Genomic DNA, 12,819 nt, shown 5'->3' with positions numbered 1-12,819 from the left:
GGCCTGTCAGGCTTTGACTTACTGCTTTCTCAATTCAGTAAACAAAAGACCCAAGACAGTGGGAAAAGATGAGATTCTAAGTCCGACTGAGGATCATCAGTTAAAACTACTAGGAACTCAAAGCAAATATAAATTCTTTACTTGATTTTTTAATTGACTAAGAAAAAGATTTTGCATATATTCATTATGGCAGGTACATTAAAAAATGTCATTTTTTAAAATATGTTCTTGGATTAATACCATACCTCACATTTGCTACTGGATCATGTGTCAGTTCAATAGCAGGTAGAAAGAAATATTTACAGAAAAATGATTTGGAAAAGATCTCTATAATAAATTCACAGGTATCCAAAAATCGAAGTCTATTCCAGTAACTTTTTCCTTGGCCTAGTTCTAGAAACAAACAAAAACCAATTATCATTAGTTTAATTTTTCCTACATGAGTAATAAAATCAGACACACACACAAAATCCATGTCGTTTCTTTGTACTCACAATTTGTTTAGCAAATACAAAAGAGAAAAAAAATCATATTACCTACCCCAGCTTTGTAGACCCCCAAATTAACATTTCAAAAAATAAAAACCAGATAAAATGATTAAACACTGCATTCAGTTCTATTAGCATTTATTAAATATTGACTATTTCTATTATTTTTTAATCATCCACTATATGCTAAGTACTTTACACATATTATCTGATAAGCATATACTTATCCCTACTAAAAGATAATCCTGAAAACCAGAGAAGTGATAGTCACAGAGCTAGAATTCAAATGCAGGCCTGTTATCAAAATCTTTTAACAATCAAATGAACCGTTTTCTTCTTATTTCTTTAAAAATCTTTTGAAATGGATAAAGTCAGATGTAAACACAGTATTATTGAAATGATTCAGGTCAATATTTAAAGGATAATTTTCTGCTTTATTATACAAATGTTCAAAACTAAATAGAATCTTCTTTCAAAATAAAGCATTCTAAATGCGAGGTCTTATCACTAAAAAATGGAAATTAAATTAGACTAAAAAAAGAAAGATTAAAGTATACCGAGCATATTTTTCTTAAATAAAATTTTCTGTACTCCAATTTTTTAAAAAGTGGAAATCCGTACTTAAAAAGATAAACTCCAATAACCAGAAAATCCCATTATGCGCCTCTGCTGGATAACAGTTCGATAAAAGCTTTAAGACATTATGGTCAAAACAAGTATACAATAATTAACAAATTCACTGGGCCACTATTTCTAGAATTAACATTTTTAAAGTTTTGTCTTAATTTTGATCCTTAGCAAATTAAAATAAATTTGCATTTGTTAATCGACTTAATTTTTTAAAGACATCATAAACCACCTAGGCTCACCAGATTCACATTTATGTGTACTAGGAACTCTATTCTAAAGGGAAAAAAAGACCTTTATTTTGTTAATATTTAAAATAGAAACATAAAATGAATACTTAGATTCATGAATACTGTGCTTCTATTTTAGTTCCAATTTCTATTTCATCAGGGTAGAAACTAGGCTTTCAACATAAATATACATATTTTAATTTCTCAAGTATAGAAATTCACACACAAAACAAGGACCCGAGTAATTATTACTTTCAGTCATCATGGATCTGATCCTGTCATAAAGATTTCTAAAATGAACCAAAAAATATTTAACCTGTAAAACTCAAATACAAACACCTTCTAGGTATTTACTAACATTAGCCTAATTATTCACGGCAAAATGTAAGTCAGATCTAATGATGTCCAACCACTTTGTTTACTCTCTTTTTTAAAAGAATAAGAAACAATGATAACTTACGTTCAATTAATTTTTGAATGACCTCATATCTCTGTTCTTGTTTACGATTATAACGTAGAAAAATGCATAGAGTTCGTGAAGCTGCCTTTTGGACAGGTAAGACATTCTTAAAGAAATAAGAAAGACAATTACACTAGTACATATTCTGAATAATCTGGCCCTGCAAATCAATTTTAAGTTATTGAGTAAAAGTGACAGCAGTGTTATCTGCATCTCAGATCACGGAGTTCACACCCCTCTGGCAGTGTCTTCGTAATTTAATATTAAGATCATCCAGACAAACCAACTAATACATCACATTACAAAGTTAATTTAATTTGGCATAGTTATTTCCAGATCATCAAATCTGATTTATATTTAACTCTCATTTCCTTGCCACTTCATCTTAAGTGATCCCCAAATAGACTGCAGCCATCATTCTCTTAGCCATTCCCTGGACCTTGTCACTCGTTCATTCAACAAATATTTGCTAGATCATACACTGTGTCAGGTACATCACCCAAAATGTGCCACCTCTAAAATGAAATATTTAGAGATCTCAGGATCAGGTCTATTCTTTGCGCCTTCTGGCTCTTCGACCTCAATGTCATTCACAGAGATCCCTGGTCCATGATACAGATAAAGGTTGACACCATGTCAATCCCTCTTACGGTGTTCTAAATTCCGTTGTCCTTTGAAATTCTGTCATGCCACTGGGCAGAACCTTAATTCTCAATGAACTGCCATCCGTCTTTACTGGGTTTGGGTTCAAGCTCTTCGTTAGGGGAAAATCTCTTAACCAGATATATCATGTCCAGTATAAATTCATGTTCACCATCTTGACTTACATGTAAATATCATAATAGTCAACTTTTGAAGATTCAGATTATTATAGTGAGGAATCTTTAAATTCAAGTAGAATAAAACTTTACATTGCTGAGAGAATATTGTCCGCTACCTCTTCTCATATTTCATACAAAAACTATTTTCATTGTATTGAGTACTATTCTGTGTAGTATTTTTAATCTGCTGAATGGAAAAAGAGAATGTTTGCTACAAATTAGAACAGGAAATTTAAGAAATACACATAAACAGAAATACCACCAGAATTAAGAAAAATGAATTTTAGATAAATGAACTAAATAAAAGCATGTTGTGTATACTAATAGAATTTTAAATACATATTACACTATGATGTATATTTTGTACCTCATAGTATATAATATATATAGGAGGTAAGTTATCTTTTGGGCCAGAAATGAAAGATAAATGTAATCATATCAAAACCACATAAAAGGCAGCTTGAAGAAGTTGTGAAAATTTGAGCGCACAGAGAATGACTGAATTTGATTAAAACATTATTTAATTAAAAATGAATCTAAAAGAGAAATAGAACCAAAATCAAAATTCATTTGTCACCACTGAAAGGGGCTACTGTACCAACTCCTAGCTAGAGGGAAAGAATTAAGAAGTAATCCTGTCTTTACATTAGGAAATGTATTTCGGGGTAATCAAATAGCCCAAGTGGATGAAGAAGAGCATTTCTTCACAGAAGAATGCCATCAAAATGTAGAAGAAATGATACATTTTTTAAAAATCACTCTTTTGCAAGTTCTAATGAAAAACTGATACGGGCAAGGATCATCGATCAATGCTAAAACTAATAGGTGGAAGGTTGATGGGAAATTGGGTGTCAGCTTCAAATTGCAATGGAAATCACGAGGGAGAAAGCATAATTTTGAAGCGGACTAACAGAGCTGTCGTTACCGCCACAGCCACCCTGCACAGCCACCCTTAGCTCACTTAGAGAGGGACAACCAACCAGATAAGATGCAATGTAAACCACACGGCGGCGTTTATGAAGTATTCTTGCCAAAAATGTTTAACCTAAAACACGGCAAGCCCTTAGATCTAACTTCTAGTTTACAAGAAATATGGAGAACAGATGAACAAGTTGAGTCCATGAAAAAGCAATCTGATGAATACAGAGTTGGAATATTTATTCTACAGGACAACTAAGCCTTTTCCAAATTCGATATCATGAAAAAATGAGAAGAAGGGGAGGAGGGAACCTGTTCTGGATTAAAAAAGAATTGCGATGTAACAACCAAAGGCAATATATAGATATACATATATATCTTAATTTGATCCTGCATGGAATAAAATGACTGTAAAACACATTTAGAGGATGACTGTAAAATCTTAATATGGGCTGGATATCACATAATATTAAAGAATACTTGTTCATTTTGTTAAACATTATCATTGTATTGTGATTACATAGGAGAATGTCCTTTTTAGAAATGAATATTGAAATGTTTATAGATAAAATATAATATCCACAATTTACAATCTTTTAGCACAATGAAATAGAAAAAGCACAGGCAGTCCTGACTTATGATGGTTCGCTTAATGATTTTTTGCCTTTGCAGTGGTGCTAAAGTGATACACATAATAAATTATGATATAAAAGCCTATTTTATTATAAAATAGGCTTTGTGTTAGATAATTTTGCCCAACTGTAGGCTAGTACAACTGTTCTGAGCACATTTAAGGTAGGTAGGCTAGGCTCTGATGTTCAGTAGGCTAGGTGCATCATATTGCATTTTTAACTTAATGATATTTTCAACGTAACCCCCATCGTTAAGTTGAGGACCACCTGTATGGCAAAATGCTAACAATTGTTAAAGGTAGGTGATAGGCTTATGAGGGTTCATTATAGTATTTTCTCTGCCATTTTGTGTCTTTAAAATGTTTTCAAAACGAGAGTAGGAAAAAAAAAATTAACTTATGGCATTCCTCTCCTCAAAACCTTCCAAAGATTTTCCTGTATTAGAGAATACAATCTAGATTCCACATCATGGTCTTCAGGCACCTGTGTTGTGGACCCAGCTACCTCTCCAGCCTCCTCTCTCTCTACAGCTCTCCACAATGGCCTTGCTGCTCTTCCTATGGCCAAGTGCAACTGTATCACAGAACTGTGTTCACTATTCCCTTTGCCTGGACCGCCCGTCCGTCAGACAGCCACGAGGTCACTCCATTACTTTGTTCAAGCCTCTGCATGAAGCATACTTGATCAGAGAGGACTCTTCCTGATCGCTATGTCCACAGTAGCATCCAGCTACCCTCAATCACTTTCTTCCTCTCTACCCTGCCTTACAGGTCCTTGTTGTACTTTTCATCCCCGGCATGCCATATGTGTATATGTTGGTTTATTGCCTGTGTCCAGAAGAATGTAAGGGTTTATGTGAATATGACCTGTCTTGTTCACTGTTGTATTCCTAGCATCCAGAATAGCACTTGGTGTTTTGGTAGCAAGTATTTGATAAATTCTGTTAAAGGAATGAATCATATGACCATCAAGTATGAAACTAAAAATAGTACTCTTTCTTTTCTCCGGAGAATATTGAAACAGAATATATGTGTCTTCTTCAGTCATGGAAAATGTACTATACTAATCATGTATCTCCTTTTAAGTGTGGAATTACCTCCTTGGAAAAGAAAACAGTAAAACAAATCTCTTTGATTTTTTTTTTCAAATCTCTTCGATTTAAAAGTATTTTGTCCACACTCTATGCTGTAAATCATTTCTTTCCTAGTAAGAGAGGCTAAAAATATGGCAAAGTTATGTATTCTTAGTATTCTGAACAGAAACATGCCTCCTAAGTAATTATACTGATACAGAAATTAAGATCAACTTCACAGCATTTGTCAGCGCCTGTTAACGTATTTACTTACTTCATCGTTCCCCACACCACCCCCACTCCACAATGCGAGCTCCGTTAGAGCAGGATTCTGTCGGTCTTTTTCACTCCTATTTCCTCAAATAAGTAATTTCTAACTAAAATAATTAATAAATTCTGTTTGATTTTATGTGAAATTTCCCATGTGGTGCACTCATGCACTGTCCTCTGAATAAGTTGGTACTGTTGTCAAAATCACTTCTTAACATCATTATATCTACAATGGAAGCTTCATCCTCTGGGCTTTGCTTTGATACAGGAAATAAGCTTGTAGGAGCGTTAGCGCATGAAATGTATTCGTATTTTTTTTTTTTTTTACTTAAGTTGTAAATTACGCCAATGTCATTTTTTTCTCTTTTTAATCTTTGAAGCTGAAACTGATTGGGGTTTTTAAGATGGCTGCTAGATTTTATTAGCTCCCTTTTATTAAGAACAATGAGAATTTAAAGTACTTTTTTAACCGTTTCTAAAACATACATATTATGTAGACATTGAAAAATGGTAGTAGGATGTCATATTAAATGTACAGTAAACAGTGGGTTAAATAATCCTCTCCGGAAATTCTTGTGAAAAAGGCAGACAACTTACTGCATGGGGGAGTTTGAGTATAACTCTTTCCTCGCTGCTTTTGACTCTAATTTTAAGGTTATCCTTAGTAAGGCATCCACATTTCTGGTATAAACATGATCTGTCACATGGCTACCCTTTAAGTATTATTTTTAAAAAGTAACCATACTTATATTAAGGGGCTTGAGGGATGCCTTAGCAAAATGGCAGGGCTGAGGTAGGCATGGAGGCCATGACACGTAAGAAGTGTACGTAAGAGCAAAAGGTACACTTTGCAATTGAGATCATTACCTCTTGCCAACCTTCCCCTGGAGAAGAACTGTTATCATGTTGGAAGTGAGTCTATTTATACCCACCCTGGCAGTATATAAACAAAAGGTAAGTGGTCACTCCTTCCTCCGGGGCGGGTAGAAGATAATAAAGGAAGAACTAGTGGAGAAGCAAAGGGAAGCCTGAGTTCCCTCCTCCTCAGGTAACATCGTGAGAGGATAGCATCCTCCTGGATGGACGGGAATGAACTAATTTGGTTGTGTTATTCCAAGAATGAAAAGAATCTGGTAGTAATTCCAAAACCCTGAACGAGTTCGAAAGAAAAAGGTAAAAGGAATTGGGCTCACGTTCGTCATCATGATTGTAAACATTCTTTGTAAGAAGCGATAATAAATCTGGTCACTTGATATGATGTGAGGCAGACAGGCGTATTTCTGCAGGAGCTTCTCATGAGTTCTCCATTTTAAAGAGGCCGCGGCTCGCTGTTCAGCGGCTGTGAGAGCTGGAATCAAATCGGGCAGAGATGATAACTGAAAAAGAAAACCCACCCAAAGAATCGGTGATAAATAGATCAGCTGCAGCACTCAGTCACACTATTCAGCTAACAGCACGTCGGGGAGGAAGACGCTCTCGCTCACTTCGGCATTTCGGAGGCATCTCCGTTGTCAGAGGGAGATCGTCTGATTAAACAAATACTTTATAACAATTCATAAGTAAAACTTATGATTGATGGAAACAAAATTTTGAAAGAGTCTGGGACTCACAACCCTTCTAATTAAAGTAAAATTTATTATATTTCACTGTCAGCAGACTCTGACCTTCTAAATTCCTATCCTTTTGTTCTCACTAGTTAATACTCTTAGAATAATAATTCATGTGAATAAAAACTGGAACTTTGAGTGTAAACTCCAAGGACAATAAATAAAAATTATATTGGTATAAGGATTATAAAGTCAAGTCAAGCTGTTCAAGCTCCAACAGACATTCACTGGGCACCCGCTATGTGGCCAGCATTATTTTAAATGTTTCCCATACATCCTTTCACTGATTGCTCACAACTGAGTAAGGTAATACCTACAACGTTCAGTGACTTTTTGACACAGGGGATTTACCTTATTCTCTTGAACAGTGCTTTCTCCGCCATTAGACATAAGTTCCAGGATTTCTGGAAGATGATCTATAAGAGCGTCTAGTACCTTTTAACAGAAATATTGATTACTCTTACCATGATTACTATGTTTTCCTAATCTTAGATTAGTTAACTTCACATGTCAATTCTCACACAGAAATAGTGTTATTTACCAAACAACGTTTTGGAGGTTTCTGTTTTCTTACATCTTTTTGCTGGAGGGTCTTAGAAACATCATCAACTGCCTTGATCAAAGTACCTATCACTATCAAGTTCTCAAACTGTCAAAGGAGGTCGGTATATCTGCCTCTCGATATTGTCAAATAGTCTAGATCTAAGACAGCTACTTCCACACAACCAGATGCTCAAAAACTTTTGAAAAGCAGAGTTGAAGTCAGACAACACCCTCGCTGATGTCTAAATGTCGACGAGTTGCACTTTAGCGAGCTAGTAGTTATTTAGGTGAATGGGATATGCTAACTATAGCATCGAAATAAAGTACTTCAAATCCTTCACAAGTATGTATACTCGCCAAATAATGCTAAGGGAAAAAAAAAGATATAAAATGTGACCTATCATATGATTACAATTGTGTAAAACAAAAACATTTACATAGAAAAAAAGGAAATGAAAGAATATAACAACACGGTAATAGTAACTGGAAATAAAGGCGTTCTTGTCTATTTTTTGGCATTGTCAAAATTGTCCTTAACGAGTATACACATATGTATTTTAAAACTAAATATATTTTAAAACCCAATATTTGTTAAAGAAGCTCCCAATTTCCAGTCTATTATACAGCAGTACATTGGCTTGACACTTCTAGGGCTTGTCAGATGAAAGAGTTCATTCAATTACCAGAAAGTGTGTGTGGGGGGTGGGGAGCATTTATATATTCAGATGTAACATAAAATAAATAAAAAACAGAGTAAGAAGACATTACCTCCAGTGATTCATCTTGTAATAATGTTATTAGTTCTTTATGTATTAAATATACTCCAGAATCCAGAAGTTTAGACACCTAAAATGTAGCAATAAACTCTCTCAGATTTGAGACTACTAGACATATAAAGGCTATAACAATTATTCTTAAAAATACAGCCCTGTTATAGATATTTCTTCTAAAACGAGATTAGATTACAACATAAATATAAAATTAGATGTCTAGAAAATTAATTGCATATGTAATCAGCTTTTTACTCTGTTTCATAACATGTGGAGTATGTGGACATATGAGGGTGGGAAACTCAACATATGGGGGTGGAGAGTGCAGAAAAATGAATTTATCAGAGTCATCACTTTGATATCACAAGCAATAATAAGCTCCTGGATGCCTCTAATTTATATTGGGAAGTCTTAGAGCTGCCATCAGGGTCTGACGGAATATCCCAGGCTTATGAGCATTCATCCCAGTTCGAACTTCCCAAGAGGCAAATTCTGCTGAAGGCCTACAGAGATACGGATTGGAGGGGATGGAGATGACGCCAACGCAAACAAAACCCCGGAGGCTTTTCCCACCTGATTGGCAGGAGAGGAGCTGGGAGCATCTAGACTAACGCAACTCCTCTGTGAACAGACACACAGGGCGGAAGATTCACCCGTTTCCATTTCAGCTTCGTTGATGAATTTATTTACATATTGGCTCTGAGTAAAGTTTTATTTGTAAAAACGGTTCCTGATTTTAAAAAGCGTCAAAATTTTTGCTCTACAGGCTTGCTTTTGACTTGTCAGAAATATTTTCAAAATAATAAAAACAAGAATAAAATCAGAACATACTAAAGTAATTCTCAGAATCCAGCAGTAACACTGTTAGGAAAATTTAAATCCACCAGTGTAGACTGGAGTAAAGTATCATTATTGGCCTACTTAAATGGTATGATCGTGAGAATAAGGAAACTAGCCACTCAGCAAATAGCTAGATCAGTGATTTCCAAACTCACTCCTATCACTCACCTGGCCAGCGCCTCGCCCTCTCCCTTCCTCCAAAAGCAGATTTCTATACATATATTTTCGAAATGACTTAATTGTGCAACACTGGACTTATTTTAATGAATTTTACCATTCGAAGGAAATATTTCCTAGATTTTGCACAATGAACATTTAATTCATTCATACCAGAAAAAAAAAATGTTATTCAAAAGAAGCAAGGACTACCACTCAACGGCCAAAAGAACCTTAAGTAACATTTATAATGATGCTAAGGTATCTTGCACACTTTCTGTTAATGTAGCCATGCTTCGAGGCAGGGGCACAGTGCAAGGAAGAGCATGAAATATCCTCACTGGGGATAAGAATATTTATTATACCTCTTATAAAGGAAGGAAATATTATATTATGCCACTTATAGATTTTAATGTGACAGTTTTGAAGCTGACAAGTTATGGTTTATACACGTTTACTGCAACTATAAACATGCATGTACTTAATGCAATCGCTCAATAAACATACCCCAAATTTCAGCCTCAAAAGTTAAATAATTAATTAAATCCATCATTAAAGTTTCAATTCGCTTTTGCTCTTACGTTACGGAGAGCTGTTATAATGACTGAATCTAAAGGCTATGCTCATAAAATGACACATTTGCAGTAAAAAACAATAAATTTAAATAATCTCAATTTTCCACTTGCTCTCAAGTTCTTTAGGTACAAAGTCGAATATAAATATTATAAAGCATATAAAAACTGATTTTACTTCCAAATCTGCAACACCTAAATCTACACCACAATGTCATCTTAAAGTAAGCACTTAGTATAAATACGGTAGATGAACGGATTAATAAATGATCAACATATTTACATAAATGAATTCTGTAAACAGTCTAAGAAAAGAATTACGGGAATTTTCAAATAAGATTTAGGACTAGAATACGAAAGAGATATGGAGACCATATTTTATAATATATCTGTAAACAGATGTGCACAAAACATCAAAACACCGTCTAGTGCACACAGATAGAATTGACGACAGACATAAAGTGCTTCAGACTTACTTCATAAAAGCAAATAGCGATAGTGTATCTGACTGGCACTTCCGGGTCATGACACAGGCAGAAGAACGTGGAATAGAGTTCCATGTGGAAGTGTTTAGGATCAACAAAAACAATCATAGCCTGGCGGAGGCGGAATGGAGGAGAGGAGTGGCAAGGAGAGAAAAACATGCATCAACATCTAATATTATAGTCATTTCAGTTAACTTTAAATCATGTCCTCTGAATCATAATTGAGTTAGGAATCATATTTGGAAGATCCGTATGCACGCATATAATTCTCATTTACATATACAGGGAAATGTAAATTATACCAATATTTACTCGGTACCTACTGTAGCTACCAGACATAATGGTAAGCAGCAAGTTTGAAATATGGCGATTATTTTTTTTATGGCGATATTTTTTAACACTCTCTATTCACATAATTTTAAGTAATAGTCAAAATGTTTAGTCAATACAAATACGTAATTTATTACCGGAAAGTTATAAGCACAGTTCTTCCGTACAGAAATATACTTCTTCTCCTGCTCTAAGATTTGGGGAGGAATCTGGTTTTCATTGTGTCCATTTTCCTGTTGCAAACCCAATGTACAAAGTTTCTTATAAAACTCCAAAAATCTCAAGTGCTGATCTGGAGTAAAAATTCCTAAAACAAAATGTAAAACCTTTGCTCAACATCTTAACCGAAACAAAAATTAAAAAGAGAAAAGTAAAGTACAATAAAAACATAACTGGAATCAAATATTTAAATAAATGGTTAGTGATGATAAATAAAAGCAACAGGGAAGAAAAAGTAACAATTATGAAGAAATCTAATAGCTCTACTGTTCCACTTCATGTTAATTTAAATAATATTTTAATTTCAATTTCAACAGTATAAACTGTGCAATGCAGGAATTATGCCTGCATGAATTTCTGCAGCATGGATCATACTATGGACCAATGATAAGTCGCTATAATACTAATATTGTGGTAAATATTCAAAAATTGCCTGCAGAAAAGACATGGATATGTGTCTGCAGAGAAGCTTAAAAATTCAATCTAAAAGATGGCCCAGTAAACTCGAAATATTTTTGATCAATAGACTGGTTCCATATTCATTAACTATCTTAGGAAGCTAGGAACTCATTATGTATTGCAATACATTTTTCAACTGCCCATTAAAAGTCTACAATCCACATAAAAATATGTTTTACTATGCTAGATGGTTGTAATTAATTGATGCTTATATTATTATAGTAAGCTAAGAACTGAGTAATATGCTCCATGTGCCAAGAGTTACCAGTATTATTCTACATTCTAAGATAAACTTTTCACATGATATATTAATTATTCAACAAATAGTTAATAAACAAATACTATGCACCAATAGTTAATATACACGAGCATCATATACCAATACGTAAATATAAAATATTCAGAAATTTAAAGGGCTATGCCTACTTCACTGTGATTGTTCTTTCAAACAGGTTCTATTAGTGAAAACATCATTACTAAATGTGTTCTAAATTATGCTACAAAAATTCTAAGACCTCTCAAGATTTTACACACTTAAAGGATAGATTTTACAACTGAAGAGCTGAAGTTTAGTAGTTAAGGTAGAAAATAAAGAAAAAAATTATGTATAATCTTGAAATTCTTAGGTTACATACCATATAGTCCATGGCATAGTTTTCCTAGGTGAAAAGATAAGGAAATTAGAATTGACTCATCAGCTTTGAAAGACTTTTCACAAAATGATTTCACTAAGGGAAGTATAGTTTGACTTCTGTCATCTGGAAAACAAAACAAAATAAAACACTTTAGATCCATTGCCCATACTGAACACTTAGAAATTAATACATGTATTCAAATTCCAGAAAGAAAAATTACCAGGTTGGCCACATAGTAATAGGAAATATCCGAAAACAATGATGATGGAGATGTGTAGTGAAGAAGGGGTCAGAGGAGAGTTGAAATTATCAAAAACTTTAATGCCAGGCTGAGGGGTTTGGACTCTATACTGTGGGCCACAGAGAATAGAATATAAAGTGATTACAAATTAAAAAGCTAAGATGACTGAGGTTTTGAGTCTAAATAACTACAAGAATTCTAACACCACTAATATCAACAGATGAGGAGCAAGCCCAGCAAACCTTTCTTATTCTCTTTTGCATACCTTTCATACCATGTTGCAGCTTTTGATGGAAATAAGTTAGCTTATAATATGTTCTGGATAGCGAATTTCTTCCCTTTTACTTCTTAGAGGACTCTAAAAAGTTAATTGGTTTTTTGAATATGTCTGCTTAAGTCAGAAGTTTCTGAGATATATATATATATATATATATATGTATGTAT

At 34.0% G+C, this 12,819-nt stretch overlaps 1 protein-coding gene across 3 annotated transcripts in view; it reads right to left on the bottom strand.

Annotated features, from left to right (window-relative positions):
* Positions 1-12,819, bottom strand: part of PPP4R4 (protein phosphatase 4 regulatory subunit 4) — an 82,439-nt gene that overhangs the window by 19,786 nt on the left and 49,834 nt on the right. For all 3 annotated transcript variants that reach the window (XM_025042153.1, XM_006925556.2, XM_025042152.1), the window contains 8 exons: positions 12,135-12,257; positions 10,959-11,128; positions 10,483-10,602; positions 8,437-8,514; positions 7,477-7,560; positions 6,712-6,894; positions 1,806-1,911; positions 246-393 (listed from right to left, as the gene is read on the bottom strand). In XM_025042153.1, coding sequence (XP_024897921.1) covers positions 246-393; positions 1,806-1,911; positions 6,712-6,894; positions 7,477-7,560; positions 8,437-8,514; positions 10,483-10,602; positions 10,959-11,128; positions 12,135-12,257 — 1,012 coding nt within the window. The remainder of the gene's footprint in view (positions 1-245; positions 394-1,805; positions 1,912-6,711; positions 6,895-7,476; positions 7,561-8,436; positions 8,515-10,482; positions 10,603-10,958; positions 11,129-12,134; positions 12,258-12,819) is intronic.

Source organism: Pteropus alecto, unplaced genomic scaffold (genome assembly GCF_000325575.1).
Source record: "Pteropus alecto unplaced genomic scaffold, ASM32557v1 scaffold8, whole genome shotgun sequence".
Lineage (NCBI taxonomy): Eukaryota > Metazoa > Chordata > Mammalia > Chiroptera > Pteropodidae > Pteropus > Pteropus alecto.
Note: the sequence above shows the minus strand (reverse complement) of the source record. Positions and strands in the feature narration are given on the sequence as shown.